Source organism: Macaca fascicularis, chromosome 1, assembly GCF_037993035.2.
Source record: "Macaca fascicularis isolate 582-1 chromosome 1, T2T-MFA8v1.1".
Classification (NCBI taxonomy): domain Eukaryota; kingdom Metazoa; phylum Chordata; class Mammalia; order Primates; family Cercopithecidae; genus Macaca; species Macaca fascicularis.
Genome location: NC_088375.1, coordinates 99,366,648 through 99,386,463, shown reverse-complemented (window position 1 = coordinate 99,386,463; position 19,816 = coordinate 99,366,648). Strand labels below are relative to the sequence as shown.

At 45.7% G+C, this 19,816-nt stretch overlaps 1 protein-coding gene and 1 long non-coding RNA gene across 4 annotated transcripts; one reads left to right on the top strand and one right to left on the bottom strand.

Moving 5' to 3' along the window:
- Nucleotides 1-4,535: 4,535 nt before the first annotated feature.
- LOC123575262 (uncharacterized) lies at nt 4,536-11,035 on the bottom strand. Its single transcript, XR_006700503.2, has 4 exons — nt 10,899-11,035; nt 8,281-8,377; nt 6,801-7,127; nt 4,536-5,527 (listed from the first exon to the last, which is right to left on the bottom strand). It is a non-coding gene; the product is annotated as an uncharacterized lncRNA (long non-coding RNA).
- FCRLB (Fc receptor like B) lies at nt 7,502-14,107 on the top strand. Of its 3 annotated transcripts, none has more exons than XM_065543102.1 (4): nt 7,502-7,926; nt 10,127-10,393; nt 11,149-11,294; nt 11,589-11,952. In XM_065543102.1, exons 1-4 carry the CDS (start codon nt 7,638-7,640, stop codon nt 11,817-11,819), a joined length of 933 nt encoding a protein of 310 aa, XP_065399174.1. In that variant the 5' UTR covers nt 7,502-7,637; the 3' UTR covers nt 11,820-11,952. The 3 variants fall into 3 exon arrangements, with proteins under 3 accessions (XP_065399174.1, XP_065399176.1, XP_015309955.2); XM_065543104.1 differs by having other exon boundaries at nt 7,505-7,926; nt 11,108-11,294; nt 11,589-14,107; XM_015454469.3 differs by having other exon boundaries at nt 7,506-7,926; nt 11,004-11,294; nt 11,589-14,107.
- The last annotated feature ends 5,709 nt before the right edge of the window (nt 14,108-19,816 follow it).

The following is a 19,816-nucleotide window of genomic DNA, read 5'->3' as shown; positions in this document are numbered from 1 at the left end:
TTGGGCCAGCAAAATAAGGGAAAACATCTTGAAGAGGATGGGAATGAAGCTGGACCTTAAAGGATGAATGTTATATCTGGCATCAGCTAAATCTCTAGACTCTCTCCAGGGGACCCAGCCTTGGTCAAGGACTTAGAAACTTCAGTAAGAGGATCTCCTATCAACAGGGATGAGGAAGGCAAGAACAGAGCTAAACGAATGAGAGAGAGAGAGAGGGAGAGCAAGCATTTACCTATCTCTTTCTGTCTAGCCTGGGAAGGTTGGAGAGGGAGTAGGGAAGAGGAATTGTTACAATGGATCTGGCTTATGGCTTGTGCCATTTAAGATTCTGTAATTGACAGAGGTCCCAATGCAGCTATGCTCAACATTGTCTCTGAAATAAACATTAGATAGCCAGCACATGAAAGGAAAACTGTTCTCCACTCACAATACCTCTGACATCAAATATGTGGGTTTCCATTCCAAGTTTTTCTCTGCTTCTCAGTGGAAACCAACTAGATGTTCCACAGTTTATCAGTTCTGGCTCTAACTACCCAGAATTAGCACAGACCCCATAGGTTAAGGGGTCAGTCCCACATGACTGCTCTCACTTCAAAAGCCAATTGCAAATCCCAGGTCTCTGGTACTTGACACCGACCAGCTATAAGTCAGAGGTTCTCACAACTCCTTGGGTTCAATAATTTGCTAGAATGGCTCACAAAACTTGGGAAAACAGTTTACTTAACAGCCAATGACAATATACGTAGGGCAAGGTAAGTGGGAAGAGGTGCAGTGTTTGCATGCTTTTTTTGGGTGTGCCACCCTCCAGCCTCTCCATGTGTTCACTGACCTGGAAGCCCTTAGGACTCCACCATTTAGGGTTTTTAATGAGGGCTTCATTACACAGCCATGATTGATTAAATCACTGGCAATTGATGATTAATTCAAACACCAGCCCCTCTCTCCTCCAGGAGGTCAGGGTGAGTTTTCCACACCAAGCAATTCTCTAATTCTCAGCAGAAACAAATTAGATGTTGTGTAATTTACCAATTCTTACTCTAACTACTCAGAGTTAGCACAGACCCCTGAAAGTTCCAACCCTATAATTGCAGAGTTAAGAGTCACCTTATTAGCATAAAGTCAGATATGATTGAAGGGGCTAATTATACATAACAAGAGATACTCCTCTCATCCCTATCACTCAGGAAATCCCCAGGATTTTGGTAGCTCTGTGCCAAAGAGCTACCCAAAGTGGCAGAGAAAAGTATATATTTCTTATTGTGTTACACACATCCATTATCTTGTAAGCTGAATAGTGTATATGCATACTCTATAACCCAGAATTCCATGCCTAGGTGGATGTGCCCAAGAGAAAATTTAGCATATGCACACCAGACAACAGGTATGATAATGTTTATAGTAACAAAACTTGTAAAAGCAAAATTTGGTATTGAAATACCTTTCTTTTGTTGAAAAGAAGTCAGTGCAGATATCCACCAACAGGAAAATGAGTAAATTACCATGTTAATTTGTTTCAAAGCATATTAAACACCAAACTCTATCAATAGGATATTGTACTACCAGCTATGCATTTGGAAGTGGAGATGATGATGAACAAGACGGGAACTCAGGGAATAGATCACTCACTGGGGACTGGAGTGTTCAGGCACATTTCATGAAGAAGATAATACATGGGTGGGGCCTTGAAAAACATGACAGACCTAGAGAACAGGAGAAGACAGGGAAGGATGTTCCAGAGTGGGATGATGTAAGCAAGCGCATAAAGGGGAAAATTGGCATGCAGATGTCAGGGAAAAAGAAGGTAAATCCTTTGACTGAAACAGAGTTTAGTGGAAGGAAATAATAATGGAGAAGTAAACAGACTATAGAGGCTCTTAAATGTGCTATAGAGGCTCTTTAAATGTCCATAAGAAAATTGATCGAATTCTGTAGGTAAATTTCGAGTAAAGAAGGAACTCATGAAAAGTGATGTTTAGTATGATTATTCTGGTACAAGGCGAATGGGGCGACTAGAAGAGGGGTTGAGGGAGGTAGATTTGAAGGCTGTTGTTCTCATACAGATTTCACAGACAAGGACCTTAGCTAGGGACAGGAGGAAGAGAGGTGTTAACAGGTCTGGGTGATCAGATATGGAGTAGCATTGCTCCTCTCAAACACAAAGGTCTCTATGCCCAGCCCAGTAGCCCAAGGTAGAAAAACTTGGTTCAGTTACAACTTAGAAGAGACTAGGGAAGGGATAAAATGACCTGCTAGAATCATAGGAGGAAGTTTAAGGAGGGTGTGTTTGGATAGGCCTTATCCTAGTCCTGTCTTCTTAAAACTTTTCCTCCCTCTTGGTATCAACCTTCTTCCTTCCCACTGGACAAGAGGAGATGTGGAGAAATACGAGTTACAGCACAGCCTTCCTGCCAGAGTTCCTTCAGACAGGCACTGTTAGTTTTCATTAACTATATGTGAATTTCTCATAAAGCTAAAGACATTCAATGTAAAGAAGTACTCTGCTCTCTATTCTGAAATTGTCCTTTGCACTCCTTTGGTATTGAAATGCCTTTCTTTTGCTGAAAAGTTTACATTAAAGAATATAATTTTAGGCCGAGCATGGTGGCTCACGCCTGTAATCCCAACACTTTGGGAGGCTGAGGTGGGTGGCTCACCTGAGGTCAGGAGTTTGAGACTAGCCTGACCAACATGGAGAAACCCCATTTCTACTAAAAATACAAAATTAGCCAGGCCTGGTGGCACACGACTGTAATCCCAGCTGCTTGGGAGGCTGAGGCGGGAGAATTGCTTGAATCCGGCAGGCAGAGGTTGCAGTTAGCCAAGATCGCACCATGGCACTCCAGTCTGCGCAAGAAGAGTGAACGAAACTCTGTCTCAAAAAAAAAAAAAAAAGAATAGTAATTTAAAAAAATATATTATTATCAGCCCTGTCCTGGGTTACAGAAAATAAATAAAATAAAAATAATTTTAAAATATTCCTATTTAGGAAAAGAAAAACTTGTTTGGTAAAATTACAAAGATAAGAAATACTGAATATTGATGACAAGAGGGAACAGGAGCCCTATGAATTGCCGGTGGGTGTATAAGCTTCTGCAGCCACTTTTGAGAGTAATCTCACAGTATTCAATCTCTTCCTTTGTTTAGGTCACAAATACTCACACAGTATGTGCTATGTGCTGTCACTGTTGTAGGTGATACGTCAGCGAATGAGAAAAAATTCCTGCCTCAGTAGAGCTTACATTCCAATGGGGGGAAACCTACCACAAACAAATAAATACAATTCCGGGTAGTGACAAGTACAACGATGAGAAATAAAGCAAAATATGGAGCCAGCCAATGACAGTGAGGAGATACTGTTTTAGACAGCATGGTTAGCGACCATCTCTCTGAGGAGGTAATATTTGAGTGAAGTGAGGAAGTGAAACTTATAAAGATCTGGGAGGAGAACAAGGATCTTTCAGGCAGAAAGAACAGCAAGTGAGGCCCTGGAGCAAGACTAAGCACGGAATGTTCCAGCAACTGTTCTAAACACAATGTGGCTAGATCAGAGTGAGTGAGGGGGACAGTCATAGGAAATGAGGCCAACGGTCAGAGAAAGGCCCGATTTGTAGGGCCCTGTAGACCATCGGAAGGTGTTTGGAACTTATTCTGAGGGTACCTTTGCGGAATTTTGAGGGAAAGTAACACAATATGGTTAACATTTTAAAAGTATCTCTCTAGTGACTCAGTGAATAAATTACTGTATGAAAAGATCAATGTAGCAGGTAGAGTCATCAGGACTTGCTGATGAATTAGATTTGGGTTTTAGAATGAGTGTGCATGTAACTCATGAGCATAATCTGCAGTCTCGCTCTCAGGTGTGTATCCCATAGAGGCACTTCAGGGCTCTGTAGGGGAGCATCATGTCCTTACCAGCACTAACTTACATGAAACCTCCTATGTGCCAAGCCCTGTCCTAAGCCCTTTACATATGTTAATTCATCCAGCCCTCACAATATGTACCAAGAAGTCCACTGTGGAATTGTCTGTGGTAGCTGAGGGTGGGCAGCAATTAGGATGTTAGGGGAATGGACGAGTGCAGTGTAGCAGAAGCAAAGAATATTAGGGCTATCATGGCCGGGGGCGGTGGCTCATGCCTATAATCCCAGCACTTTTGGAGGCCAAGGTGGGTGGGTCATCTGAGGTCAGGAGTCTGAGACCAGCCTGGCCAACACGGTGAAACCCCATCTCTACTAAACACAAAATTAGCCGGCGTAGTGATGCACACCTGTAATCCCAGCTACTCAGGAGGCTGAGGCAGGAGAATCGCTTGAACCCAGGAGGTGGAGGTTGCAGTCAGCTGATATCATGCCATTGCATGCCAGACTGGGTGATAAGAGCAAAACTCCATCTCAAAAAAAAAAAAAAAAAAAGAATATTAGGGCAGTCAAAAGCAATAAACACGATGCATGTAGAGCAATCTGAACAAATTTGAAACATCTAGGATTAATTTTTAAAAGTAAAAGTGAATATAATATCTAGAACACAATGCCACTTATGTAAATTAACAACACTAAATATTTCTCAAAGATAAAAATTGCATGTATATGGGAACATACAGTAAACATTGTACAGTGGGAGCTTATGTGGAGGGGATGAGAACAGTAATGTGGATGAAAGTCAACAAGGTAAGACAATAAGAGGGGGAACTTGCAAAGACCAATAATGGCAGCCGGCCATGAGCAGCATCTTGAATCCCTGACAATCAGAGAGACAAGAGAACAGATTTTGGAGACAGACTTCTACTCAAATTCCAGTTTCATCATCTCAGTAGGAAACTGAGGTGATGAGGACATATGCAAAATGGGGATATTAATAATTCTTCCTCAAAGGGCCTTACAAGAATTAAGTGAAGTAATATCTATGAAGCACTTAGCATAGTGCCTGCCACATGCCGAGACACTAAAGTGAGCTGTCATCAGCAACAACAGCATTAGTTCATTACCATAATTATCACTGAGAACGTTTCATCACCAGAATGCTTATCAAATGGTAACATATATTGTCCAGATGTTGTGTTGTGATAGGCCTCAAATAATTGCTCAAGTTACAAATCATAATTTCTAAACTTTTCTGCATTGTAAAGGAGTGAAGAATTAGAAATTCTGGGGAAAAGTCCCAGATGGAGTAAGAAGACTCACTTTGGGAAAAACTTAGAGGACAGCCTAGAATAAAGAAATATTTGGTGGGAAATTTTTCAAGTCAAATTCTGAGCACTGTATAATATGAACACTATGGATGGTTCCAGAGATTTCTGGGGAAGACTGTACAGTTCACAAAGTTTTGGTGTACTCAGGTTTCTTCTGAATCCAGTAAAGGGGCTGATATCTGTGGTCTGGGGGATGAGAAGCCAAAATAGAGCCAGCTTCTGTTGCCTAAGAGGACAGCTGACAACTGCATTGCATTCTTACCATACAGGTGGTGGCGTGGTGCAGAAGTCAGACCTCTGTGGCAGGCTGTGGATCATGTGGAAAGCCACACACTGGCCCTGAGATGAAGAATTAGCAGGTTAGAAGGGAAGCACAGGAGTGCTGGCCAGCCCAGGCACTCCTAAAGCAGACAGGTGATCATCCCTCTTCCCAGTAATTAGTTCTTCTCTGCCTCCCCAACTCTTGGGCACATTATCAAATGTGTCCCTACTTTGTTTGAGATCTACATGACTTTATCTCTTTTATCAAAACCTGCACTCAAAACATGATCTGAAGTGACCAGCATAATTTAAATGACCAGTCACATTTTCCTAAGAGGCATTTGCATTTTTAAAAGGGGCTCCATTAAGCAAAATATGAGGGGATTCTCAGAGTGGAACTTCAGGCATCCACAAGAGGGGAAGATACTATCTCACTGGGAGTTGACAGTATCTGATAATTGATCTCCTTCCCATCTGATTTCCAAGGGATCAAGGTGTCCCGGTTTTAAACAACCACAAGTAAGGACAGGATAGAGTCCAAGAAGACATACTATCAGGTTGGAAAATTCATTAAGTATTTACATGAAAATTCAGGTTCCTCATTGCTCAGGTATGGTCACATGGCTCAGAAAGCACAAGAAGTAGAGCCCTGAGGTCAGACCTGAGAGGCTTCTGAGGGGCTGATGCAGTGACTTCTCTGCTGCAGGTCAGGATTCCTGGAACTGGGGCATGGTTGGGGAGGGGTTGCAGGGAAGGGTGGGAGGAAGGAAGAAAGGAATAAGTGAGTGGAAGTGCTTCAGGATGAGCTCATTGGGGTGGGTAGGAAAGAAGTTTTCTAACTTATTAAGAATTTAAGAATTTATGAGAACTCAAGATTTCAGGAAGGGAGGAAGAAGAAACACATTGCATTTCTATCCTTGACTGGGGAACTAGATGATAGGGATGGGAAGGGTGGTTGGTGAGTCATGCCTTTTTGTCTACTCATTGTGGGAGGATGTGAGCTCTGGGGGCAGGCAACCCAACATTGACCTCTCTAGGTCTCACGCCAATGTCTATTATCAGGAGTGAGCAGGAAAAAGGACCTTAAGGACATGAGGCTGTGTCTTCCTCAGCTGAGCTTTGCAGGGCTGGCTGGAAGTTGGAGAAGGGATGGGATGGGAGTGGGATGTCAATGGGAGCTTGAAGATGGAAGATGGAAGGGTCATCTGCTGGAGCCTGGGATTCTATGGGGCTCTCTTGTGCTGTGGAGGGCACAAGTTCTGCAGGCCTTCCTTACAGTAGTCACAGCTGGCCTGAGCTGTGAGGTGGCTATAGAGGCGGTAGATGAGACAGTGCCTGGCACTTGGGATACCTGATATTCAGCCTGTCTTCTACTCGTTCCAGTCTGCCATCTTAGGAACCAGCAGTAGGTGGGAGAAGCAGCAATATCTCCTAGTACTCAGTGGCATCCGCTGGCCACTTTCTTTCTCTCTGTTCCCCATCCCATGCCAGCACATCTCCATCCTTCTGCAGCTGCTGCAGTCAGATCCATCATGTGGGCACTGACAGCCCTTCTGCTCCTCGGTGAGTCCGCAGTGAGGCAGCAGACGAGCTTTGGGTGGTGGAGAATAGGGTGGAGCAAGGTATGGGGAGAGGAGAGTAGGTATCCAATCCTCAGTTTCCAGGTGGTTCATTATTTCTGGAGGGGTAAAGAAGAAGGGGCTTTCTCAGAGCTTTGGAAACCAGGGGCAAAAGAAGAAAAACAGGTTTTGGGATCATTCAGCCTTTCTTGTCATCAAGAGTCTCTTTCCTCTCATCACCAACATTCTCCTTCCCCTTTCTCTTCCTTCTTTCTTGTTTTGCAGTTTCAAGCAGTGGGCAAGCTGGTGAGTCTTATACATTTCTCATCCCAATTTTCTACAACTTCCACTCCAACTCCCTAAGTTACCTGCTCAAGTAGACTCCTCACTTCTTGGCTGCTCTGGGATAGTGTCTTTTCCTACTCTCCTCAACCACTGGGACTAAATTTGCTTGAAGGCATTTAGAAATGGGTGCTGGCTGATGGACTGATAGTCTGTAACCCAATGAATGTGATCTCCTGTCCTGCAGGGATGGGTTAGTACATGGGCTGGGGTCTGGGAGCTGGGGTTTCCTAAGATTTCCCAAACTCAGGTCGTTTCTTTGGGCACCTCACCTTGATTCTCTTTGCATGCTGCCCCCTCTTATCCCACCTCTCACCCCAGCTACTCTGGAGAAGCCCATATTGTCTCTACACCCACCTTGGACCACCATCTTCAAGGGGGAGCGGGTAACTTTGAAGTGTGATGGATACCACCCACTGCTCCTGGAGCTCCGGCCCATCAGCACTCTCTGGTATTTGGGCCACCTACTTCTGCCCTCTCACAAGAAAAGCATTGAGGTGCAGACACCAGGGGTGTATCGATGCCAGACACGGGGAGCACCCGTCAGTGACCCCATTCACCTCTCTGTATCCAATGGTGAGTAGTCTGAGCATGAGGGGAGGGGGAGCACTTGTCTCCTCTGGCAATACTAGCCCTCTGGTGGGAGGGAACACTAGGTCAATCCCAAGGTGCAGGAAACAAGGGCCACACTGGGGCCTATCTTAAGTCTCTGGAGCAGGTAGGGACCTGCATGGCACTATGCGAGAGATGCAGTAAGGCATGCCTAGCCCCAAAGGTCCCCTTACCCTCCTGCCACAGTGTGAGGCACAGTGTGAACATTTCTGTTTGTTTCTGAGACCAGCTCAGAAGAGCAAAAGGTTCCGAGGACCTGGAGTGCTGGACAGAGAACTTTAGGGGGTAGGGGAGCACTGAGTAGTAAAGGAAACTCACCAAACAGGAAAGGTGAGTTTCCCTGGCAGGCCGAGCAGATAGAGGATCTACTCTCAGTTGAACAGTGTGATGCTTCTCTGTGCCTCAGTGTCTACATCTGTAAAGAAGGGACAATAATAGTATGTACCTCTTTGCCTGCTCTGAGGATTAAAAGTGAATTATGATTTGCTAAAGAAAAAAAAGCAGCAATTGAACTGAGCACTTACTCAAAGTTTTATTGCATACGTATATATGTGTACACAGGAGTCAGCTGAGAAACTCATTCTCGAGATGCTTGAAGAGTTTTAAAACAGGATAAGAAAAATAACAATAATTTCTTCATTAAGGTACAGGATTGCTGGGCATGGTGGTTCAATCTTATAATCCCAGCACTTTGGGAGGCCAAGGCGGGCAGATCACCTGAGGTCAGGAATTCAAGACCAGCCTGGCCAACATGGTGAAACTGTGTCTCTACTAAAAATACAAAAAAAAAAAAAAAAAATGTTAGCTGGGCATGATAGTGGATGCCTGCCTGTAGTCCCAGCTACTCGGGAGGCTGAGGCATGAGAATTGTTTGAACCCGGGAGGCGGAGGTTGCAGTGAGCAGAGATCATGCCGTTGCATTCCTAGCCACCATTTGTGTTTCGAATTTAAAGCACATCACTCAATGTTCAGATTAGCACTTACACACACTTCATATTCATACTCTGTGGCCTCTTGTTTGGAAATTGTTGGTGATAGCAATAATTATACTGAGTACTATAGGAGTAATTACTGTTTACAGACAGTGCATGTGGATTATGCTTATTACTTGCAGGATTCTTTCTCAATGTACAACATCTAAAATGGCATCTGCTCTGTGCTAGGGCTATGTAACTGTCCTACAATGATCACAGGGTAATTATGGGGTGCTGTAGGAGATACCTAAGGCTGTCCTGGGGTGTCAAGGATGTTTTCTGGAGGAGATAAGGTCTAAGCCTAGACTTGCAGGAGAAGCAGGCCTCAACTTAAACAGGTGAAGAGTCTTCTTGGCTGAGGAAATAGCAGGTACAAAGGCCTTGGGCTCAATCCTCTAAACAGGGCCAATTGTCTCAACAGTTCAGTATGGCTGGAGCTTAGCCTGTTAGGAGTGGAAGGTGAAGAAAGTAGAGAGGAAATGGGGCAGGAGTGAATACTGCCATGGTGAGGGAGAGGTAAGCAGGATCCAGTCAGGAAGACCCTGACACCATCCTAAAGGGGTTATAGTTGATTCTTATGGTCAAAACTCTTTGAGGCTGGAGCCAAGTCTCTGGCATCTTTGCCTCCCTGGCTAAGAGAAAGACCAGCCCTCCCCCTTCCTTCCCAGTCACCTACAAATATATCTTGCACTATGAGGCTACTGGGTGCCAACCACCAGGGAAGGCCTGTCTGCTCAGGAAAGCAGTGGGAGGCCAGGCGCGGTGGCTCACGCCTGTAATCCCAGCACTTTGGGAGGCCAAGGTGGGCGGAACACCTGAGCTCAGAGTTCCAGACCAGCCTGGCCAACATGGCGAAAACCTGTCTCTACTAAAAAATGCAAAAATTAGCTGGGCGTGGTGGCGCGCACCTGTAATTCCTAGCTACTCGGGAGGCTGAGGCAGGAGAATCGCTTGAACCCGAGAGGTGGAGGTTGCAGTGAGCCGAGTTTGTGCCACTGCACTCCAATCTGGGCGACAGAGCAAGACCGTGTCTCAAAAAAGAAAAGAAAAAAAAAAAAAGAAAGCGGTGGGAGATGGCGGGGAAGGGAGGGAGAGGAGTTATGGGGAGAAAGCAGAGAGGCTGTGAGAGTGAGAGATCTCCGGGGCTGGACTTTCTGTGGAGTCAAGCGTGTCTGTGGTGTCTGTCGCAGACTGGCTGATTCTGCAAGTGCCCTATACTCCAGTGTTCGAGGGCGAGCCGCTGGTCCTGCGCTGCCGCGGCTGGTACGACAAGGTGGTCTACAAGCTTCACTACTACCACGACGGCCAGGCCGTGCGCTACTTCCACTCCAGCGCCAACTACACTGTGTTGCAGGCGCGCGCCAGCGATAGCGGGCGCTACCAGTGCTCGGGCACCATGCGCATCCCGGTGGAGAGCGCGCCCATGTTCTCCGCTAAGGTGGCTGTGACAGTGCAAGGTGGGAGAGACCAGGGGCCCCGGGAGGGAGGCAAATGAGCACTGAGAAATTTGGGGACAGGAGCTCGGCGGGAAAAGACGGGGCGGGAAGTTCAAATAGCTGCCACTTGGCGGGTTTCTCTTAGACTACGGACGCTGTCTCCTCTCCTTCGCCGCGAAGGAGCGCTTGATCTGCAGCCTGCTTGGAGGCTGGTCCCTTTCCCCGACGCACACCCTGGCTTCTCACTCTGGCTCCCATATAGAGGGCAGCTCTGGCAGGGTCAGGGGGCACCGTGGGACTGGGACGAAGGAGCGACTCCCTAGCGTCCTGCAAGGCAGGCGCAGTGTCTCCTCTCCTAGGCTGCAGAACCCGAGCTGAGTGTCAGTCGGGATGTGACACGAAGCGTGGGGCCCGGTCCCTCCTCCTTTCAAGCTTTCCCCGTCCCTCGTGGACTCGGTCCCCCTGCCCCACGTTTCAGAAGGCTCCCCTTCCCCCTCCACGTGGACACACGGCCTCCTCCCCTCACCCTCATGGTCTGTGGGTCTGCAAGGAGCCCTGGCGGGAAGCAGGAAGGAGCTGGGTCGTGGAGCGGTGGACGAACCGGCGTCGTTGCTCCCCGCCCTCTTCGCAGAACTGTTCCGGGCGCCGGTCCTGAGGGTGATGGGTCCGCCGGAGGCCCGCGGCGCGGCGCTGGGCGGGGTGGTGCTGCGCTGCGACACGCACCTGCACCCGCAGAAGCGCGACACTCCGCTGCAGTTCGCGTTTTACAAGTACAGCCGTGTGGTGCGCCGCTTCGACTGGGGCGCCGAGTACACAGTCCCGGAGCCGGAGGTCGAGGAGCTGGAATCGTACTGGTGCGAGGCGGCTACCGCCACCCGCAGTGTCCGGAAACGCAGTCCGTGGCTGCAGCTCCCGGGGCCGGGTGAGTGCCTGCACACCCTCCCGGACGCCCACCCTGGCGAGCAGCCCTGCTTCCACCTCTCCGCACCCACGAATCTCCCCCGCCTCCCGGTCCCCGTCTCGCCCCCCCGCCCCCGCCTCCCGGTCCGGGTCCCGCCCTCCCTCCCCCAGTCTTTCCCATCTCCCACTCGCCACCCTCCTCTTCACCCTTCTTCCGGCCTTCCCCATCCCCGCCCACCGCCCCACGCCTCTCCCCCAGCCCCGCGCCGAGAAGAACCATGAAAGCCGCGCGTGACTGGGAGTGATGCATTCACAGGTTCTCCCCTGGACCCGGCCTCCACCACCGCCCCACGGGCCGCAGCCTTGGCTCCTGGAAACAAGCCGCTTTTCTTCAGAAAGCCCCCGGTGTCCAGATCGGTCCCGTCGGTCACCTCCGTCCCCAGCACCACCTCCACCGGGCTGCAGTTCCCGGCAAGTGGCGCCCCGACTGCTGGGCCACCCGCCTGCGCTCCGCCGACGCCCTTGGAACAATCGGCTGGAGTCCTGAAACCCGACGTGGACCTTCTGCTCCGAGAAATGCAGCTGCTCAAAGGCATTCTGAGCCGGGTGGTCCTGGAATTAAAGGAGCCACAGGCCCTCCCGGAGCTCAGGGGTACGCCCGAGACCCCCACCTCTCACTTTGCTGTGAGCCTGGGAACCCCAGAGACCACTCCTGTGGAGAGCTGAGGGGGCGGCTACCGTCCCCTCTGCAGGCTCATTCCTCCCTGGTCGCCTGCTTCCCCTCAGGCGAAGTTCTTTCAAAGCCATCTGTTTGCATCCTTGTGTTTTGCTGTGGTTTTTAAAGGAGCGCCCACGAAGTGTAGTGGCTGACGATTTCAACCTTACACAGCAGTTTGTAACCACAAGCATTCTCTTTGAATTCTCACAGAATTCAGCAAGAAGTAGAAACCTGCTATTTACTACATTGTGGTTTAACTTTGGAAGTGAATTTAGTCACCCATAGCCCTTCAGATAAGCCTAGCCAGTACATATTTCAGCACAGGCAGTTTTTTTGGTATTTAAGTACATTGAGGCAACTGAGGACTTGATAATATTTTAGGGTCGAGGTGTAATTATTCATAATGAATTTACTCTGTTGATATTAAAAAGACGTTCAGTCCTATTACTGATGAGTTTACATCTTCAAATAACTCCTGGGTTCTATTTAGTTTTGGAGAGCAAAAGTTGTTTGTGTGGGCCTCCCATTCGCTGGTTAAAAGGATCAGAGTCTTTGGGAGGCTGAGGCGGGTAAATCACCTGAGGTCAGGAGTTCCAGCCTGGCCAACATGGCGAAACCCTGTCTCTACTGAAAATATAAAAATTAGTCAGGCGTGGTGGCAGGTGCCTGTAATCCCAGCTGCTCGGGAGGCTGAGGCAGGAGAATTGCTTGAACCCGGGAGGCAGAGGTTGCAGTGAGCCCGAGATCGTGCCATTGCACTCCAGCCTGGGTAACAAGAGCAAAACTCTGTCTCAAAAAAACAAAAAACAGGCAGAATTCTGTTAAAATCACCTGGGTGCACCCCCTGCCCCAATGCAGCTAGACAGACTGATGGGCTGTGGTAGCAACAGGCAGACTATGCTAACCTTAGCCATATATTACATAAGTGTACCATTTGCATTGATAAATCTTTTTGAAGAAACCTTAAGACAAATCCTCAAAATCGAGTTCTCATTCTTAGCAACTTGTTTCGTAAGAGCCTTTCCAACATGAATACACCAAGATATGCACATGCACAGATCAGAATGCCATCCTGCATGATGACTTTACTGTCACTTAGTTAAAAGAAGAAAAGTGAGAAGCCATTTCAATTGCAATTTCATGGTTATGTTCCTGGAAAGTCCCATTTTGATGGGTTTTCCCATCTGCCTACTGGAGCCATCAATCCTCTGCAGGGCTAGTGTGACTTGTCCTCAGGAGGCCTCGTTCTCATCAGGTCCATACCATTCTTAAGTTTCACTGTTAAGGCTTAGAGCTGTAACAACTGTACTCTCTCATCCTTTACTTCTGCTTATAGATGTTCAGTCACAATCCCATTTTCCATTTCTTTCTGAGTGATTAACCAGAATAATATCAACAGCTTTCATCCTATTCTTCTAAATATTGTTCTTCACCGTATTATTATTACAAAGCCACTAAAATTATATAGAGAGGCAGGCAGGTGCACACATAAATTACAATGCAATGTGATAAGTGCTCTATGAAACATGATAGGAATTCAGGGAAGAAAGTTGAATTTTTAAGGAAGAGCAAGAATTACCACATGGAGATGTGAGAAAGATTGAGGGTATGGCAAGTAGGCTGAGGATGCATATACACAGAGAAATGAAAGAATGTAGCATGTTTATGGAGCTGCAAATAATTGGGAGTGGTTGGAGAATTATGTATGTTTATGTATATGCGTGTAGGTGTATTTTAGGGAGGAGGTGGCAGAGATGAATATGGGGAAGTAGGAAGAAATCAGAACACGAAAGTCTTGTTAAGAAGTGGTTTAGCGGCCGGGCGCGGTGGCTCAAGCCTGTAATCCTAGCACTTTGGGAGGCCGAGACGGGCGGATCACGGGGTCAGGAGATCGAGACCATCCTGGCTAACACGGTGAAACCCCATCTCTATTTAAAAATACAAAAAACTAGCCGGGCGAAGTGGCGGGCGCCTGTGGTCCCAGCTACTCGGGAGGCTGAGGCAGGAGAATGGCGTAAACCCGGGAGGTGGAGCTTGCAGTGAGCTGAGATCCGGCCACTGCACTCCAGCCTGGGCGACAGAGCCAGACTGAGTCTCAAAAAAAAAAAAAAAAAGAAGTGGTTTAGCCTGTTGGATACTTGGGATGGCTGAAAGCATCTGAAAGCATTCCTGACATGAAGGCATCAGTATGTCTAACTGGAGGAAATGCTAACTTAAAATTAGACAAGAAGAATCAAACTTATCTCAGCGGATCTTTCTTAACTCGGAGGAGGTATGTCCAAGTCCCTATAATTCAGTACTGGGGTCCCGGTCTACAAGGGCCTTAGTGGCTCTGATTTCCAGCTTTCTGATGTAGGCTCATCTCACTTTTCAGAACTGTCTTCCAAGGCAACTTTTCCTAGTTAACTGCACTCTATTTCAGTGACCAGGCTCATTTCCCCTTCTGATTTTGTTTCCCTGAGATTTCTACCTTTTTTATTTTTTTGAGACGGAGTCTCCCGTCTCGCTGTGTCGCCCAGGCTGGAGCTGTCTCTGCTCACTGCAACCTCTGCCTCCCAGGTTCAAGCGATTCTTCCGCCTCAGCCTCCCTAGTAGCCGGGATTATAGGCACCCGCCATCATGCCCGGCTGGTTGTTTTATTTTTGTAGAGAGGGGGTGTTGCGGGAAGTCAGGGACCCCGAACGGGAGGGACTGGCTGAAGCCGCGGCAGAAGAACACAAATTGTGAAAATTTCATGGACATTTATTAGTTCCCCAAATTAATACTTTTATAATTTCTTACACCTGTCTTTACTGTAATCTCTGAACATAAATTGTGAAGATTTCATGGACACTTATCACTTCCCCAGTGAATATCCTTGTGATTTCCTATGCCTGTCTTTACTTTAATCCCTTAATCCCGTCATCTTCCTTGTAAACTGGGGAGGATGAATGTCGCCTCAGGACCCTGTGATTGTGTCAACTGCACAAATTGTTTGTAGAGCATGTGTGTTTGAATATGAAATCTGGGCATCTTTAAAAAAGAACAGGGTAACAGCGATGTTCAGGGAACAAGAGAGGTGACTTTGAACTGACCACCGGTGAGCCAGACGGAAACAGAGCTATATTCCTCCTCTTTCATAAGCAATAGGAGAAATATCGCTGAATTCTTTTTCTCAGCAAGGAACATCCCTGAGAAAGAGAATGCGCCCTGAAGGTAGGCCTATAGACAGCCCCTTTTAAGGCGTCCGGTCTTTTAAGGTCGAAGCCGAAGGGATGAAATAAGCCCGGGTCTCCTATAGTGCTCCCAGGCTTACTAGGATGGGAAAATTCCCACCTAATAAATTGTGCTCAGACAGGTTACCTGCTGCCAAACCCTGTTTCCTGATAAGATGTTATCAATGACAATGTGTGCCCGAAACTTCATTAGCAATTTTAATTTCTCCTCCTCGGGTGGTCCTGTGATCTCGCCCTGCCTCCCTTTGCTTTGTGATATTTTATTACCTTGTGAAGTATGTGATCTCTGTGACCCACACCCTATTCGAGCACTCCCTCCCCTTTTAAAAATCGCTAATAAAAACTTACTGGTTTTACGGCTTGGGGAACATCAGGGATCCTGCCGACATGTGATATCTCCCCCGGACACCCAGCTTTAAATTTCTCTCTCTTGTGCTCTTTCCCTTTATTTCTCAACCCAGCCGAGACACTTAGGAAATAGAGAAGAAACCATGTTAAACATCGGGAGTGGGTTCTCCTGATAAGGGGGTTTCACCATGTTGGCCAGGCTGGTCTTGAACTCCTGACTTCAGGTGTTCCACCCTGAAGTGTTCCAAAGTGCATCCTCAGCCTTCTAAAGTGCTGGGATTGCGGACGTGAGCCACCGCGCCAGGCCGGTTTCTGCCATCTTGATCTAGACAGGAAGTGACTAACGTTAGTGGCAAGAGGCTTAGTAATCAAAGAATCTCAGGTCATTTAAAAAATCAGTTGATCATTTTTGAAGAGTACAAAAAAGAGGAATAGTTACTCAAAGGGGAGCTAAGGCGGCAGTAAGTCTTTCATTCATACGTTTTTGGCAACATCAACATCCTTGTTCTTGTTTTGCCATCTACTTCCATTTAGAACTAGGATATGGGGGGATGGGGAAGAACAAGAACTTTTTGGTGAGAATGAAAATCATTCATGACTCAACTTTCCTGTGTGGGGGAGAGGAATTGACTTTTACGACCTATAGAGGCCACTGTCTTGTTCGTGCACCCCAGCTTTTAAAGAGGAGGGCAGGATCAAGATGATTTTCTAAGATATCTGTTATTGATCTCCCAGGAAGACCTGCATTAAGGAAATACAGCTTCATCTTCATCCCTTCTGTTTGAGGTTCCAGCAAGCATTTAGGGAAACCGGGAGGCTAGCTAGCCCAGGTTGTCCAAGGGGACTCTCAGAGCTCATTCCCAAACAGCAGGGATGGCAGAAAAATGCTGGAGAAACCTAGGGAGGAATCTGCTTCTCTCTGATTCTCTCATCAGTTCTATGTCTCAGACTTAGGCTGCAAATCCTAATCCTGCTGCTGTCCATACCAGATGCCAGACAAGGAACCCAAATGTCCTCTATCAGAGAGCAGAAAAAATCCTGTCGAATTCCCTTTGGATTTCAGCCTTACTCTTTCATTCTCTCCTCCCTGAGTCCCAGTTTTTACTTGACCTTACATTATGGAAGGGGGCTCTCTTTTGGTTTGTAAACCAAAATTAAAATTCTAAGCCCCCCATAGACCAAATGGACCCCCCTCACAGCCAAGAAGATTTCAAAGAAACCTGAAAAACTAGTTTAGGCCATGAAGGGAAGTGGATATTGGACATGCCTTATTATTCCCTTTCGCTTTTGGAGTTTAGCAAAACTAACCAGCATAACATTAAAATAGAGATCCTAAGACTGACAGAACTGACTCTGTAGCAATAAGATACCAACTCCAACCTGACTGAAAATCAAAGTATTTTACCCCAAACTATATTTATTTGACATATTTTGAAATGGCCCTACAACTTTGTCTCTTGTGAGGGAAATTTACGTTCTGTAGAGAATCCTCCTCCCTCGCCAGGTCTTTTCCCATTCCAGAAGAGATGTAACTAAGAGTCTGACATCTTTTAAGGTCAGATAAGAGACATTCACCATCTATTCTCTCTGAAGCCTGGAGGTTTCATCTACATGAGAATAACCTTGGCTTCCGTTACAACCACTCCCTTCCCTTAACTCAAGCTGACTTCAATTCTTCAGGCATAGCTTAACCCTTTCAACCAATTGCCAGTCAGGAAATCTTTTAATCCACCAATTACCTAGAAGTCATCCCCTCAACCCAACTTTGAGATGTTTTGCCTTTCCAGGCCAAGCCAATGTATACCTTACATGTATTGATGTATGTCTTTGTTAGTAACTTCTGTCTCCCTAAAATGTGTAATATCAAGCTGTAGCCCAACCACATTAGGCACATGTTCTGAGGAACCCCTGAGGCTGTATCATGGGCTATGGTACTTAACCTTGGCAAAATAAACCTATGAATTGATTGAGACCTGTCTCAGATGCTTTTTGGTTTATAGGTTTCACACTCATGGCTTTTTTCCTAAGAGATTGAATTAAATCCTCCAGGTTAAAGTCCAAACTTCCTATCACAGCATATTGAGCCCATTCATCATATATTATGGCCACACTAACCACCTGCTCTTTCCCCAACACACCACCACCTTTCATGACTTTATTTTTGTATATATTTTTGCTTCGACCTTTATAGGAGGGCTGCACAGGCCTTCTGAGCCCAAGATTCCTCACTTGCAAAGTGAGGGAAATAATAGTAACCTCACAGGGAGAGACAGACAAACAGATCCTTTCATCATTAGAGGTTTTAAAACAGTTGGTAATAAGAAGCACGGAGGAGAGATACTAAGCCCAATGTGGGGGTCCAGGAATCAACTTCCTGCCAGTCCCCACTGATAGGCTATTTGTTTTGAAACCTGTGCTGTTTTAAATTATGTTGCAATGAATATCTTTACATCTGTATCTTTATGCACATATCTGAATATGTCTGTAGGATAAACTCCTGGAAGTAGAATTGCTGCATTGAAGGATATGTGTCTTTTTTGAATTTTAATAGATAGTTGCAAATTATTTCTCAAAGAGAATGTACCAATTTGTGCTTCTACTAATTATGAAGGTGAAAGCTTGTTTCTCTTACCTTGGTCAAGAGAGCACATCAGTGTACTTTTACTTTTAATTAAACCCACGAAAACTCTTTATCCAGTGTTGAGTGTCCCTAGTCAGATCCTGATAGATTTACTATCCTGTGCCATACAGCAGTCCAGTGGTACAGTACCCCAAGGGTCAGTGCACTTATTTGTAATACTAATCCATCCAACTCCTGAATTCCTGGCTAGCTGTTCTGTAGTTAGCTCAAAGAACTGCACTTCTGACTATACTCCCTTGTTAAATACCCATTTTCTGTCCATTAGAGCTCTTATTCCAAGCTAGATCATTCTAGTCCTTCGTGAGATTTTCAGCATGTACTATAGTTAGCCCATATTGGTTTAGTTTGTTCCCCAGTCACTCTACCTGTGAAGATAATTGGTTTCAATGTTTGACATTCTACTTATAATAAGAATCCTCATATAAATGTACATGCCTGATAGAGTTGAGACTAAATAATTGGTACAACACACTACTGTCTTTTTCAGTTCAAAGGCATCAGTCTCATTGCAGTGTAGGAGATGACCATTCTCTCCTCTCTTAACAGTAAATATACCCTAGTGTATCATGTTAAGTTGTAATAGCCAAGCTAATTAGCTTTGGACCTAGAGAGATGTACAAAGTTAAGAGTCTTGACTCAGGAGTCAATAGACTTGGGTTCGAATGTTGCTTTTACTACTTAACAGCTGTGTAGCTTTGGGCAAGATACATTGTCTCTGAAATTCTGTCTACTCTTTTGTAAAACAGAATGATAATAGTACACGCCTATAGAATTGCTAGAAGGATTAAATGAGATTTGTAAGTAGTACAACTAATACATAAGAAGCAGTAAATTGTTATTATGACTGTAATTCACCGAATCTAAAATGATATTAATTATAGGATGCACCATTAAAGAAAACACTAAGAAAAGGGAAAGCATGGCCAAATAACTACACGATGTCTTTTTGACTTAATAAAAGTAGAAAGCATAAATAATGAAGAAACAGGGAAACATATGTGAAATAAATTGGGTAAGATACCTCTCAAATGTTTTTACATTCAGAATCTGACTTTTCTGAATCACTTTCCAACTCAGATTTATCAGTGCCCATGTTTCCTCACTCCTGTGACATCTTCTTTTCTATGAAAAGCACGGGAAGTGCAGCATTTCTCAAAAGAAGTCTTAAAAAAGTAACAGTCATTGTTGCCAGATTTTTAAGCTGTTTTTATAATTATCTGGAGCTAACTTGCTTTTGACTTCTGCTTCAGGAATGTTGCTACACAAGTCTGATTCACCACCGGCCCCATTTTCCCCACAACTAACAGTTGCTTCACTATTGTCTCTAGAAATTTTCTCCAAGCTGCTTACACCTTTTTGTAAGTTTTGATGCTGGCACTTTAATGTTCATATTTATATAAGCAATGAAAACCATAACAAGATAGCAATTATTGGATACATCATGATTTCAGAGATGTTAAAATATTGTTTTAAAAAGTCTTAGAATAATAATAATAAAAAAATCCTGAGCTCTAGGCAAACAAACTTCAAAATGTCTAGGAAAAAAAGTTACATATAGTCACATGTGACCAGAGACTAAAGGTGGACATCTTTCAGGATGAATTGGAGGTCCTCAAAAATCT

What these genes read in the sequence shown, in the direction of transcription:
- FCRLB (XM_065543104.1), top strand. Translation starts at nt 7,638, where the DNA reads ATGCTGCCCCCTCTTATCCCACCTCTCACCCCAGCTACTCTGGAGAAG. An exon ending in TCACCTCTCTGTATCCAATG is followed by an intron (nt 7,927 to 10,126) that starts GTGAGTAGTCTG and finishes TGTCTGTCGCAG; the next exon opens with ACTGGCTGATTCTGCAAGTG. An exon ending in GGTGGCTGTGACAGTGCAAG is followed by an intron (nt 10,394 to 11,107) that starts GTGGGAGAGACC and finishes CTGCACCCGCAG; the next exon opens with AAGCGCGACACTCCGCTGCA.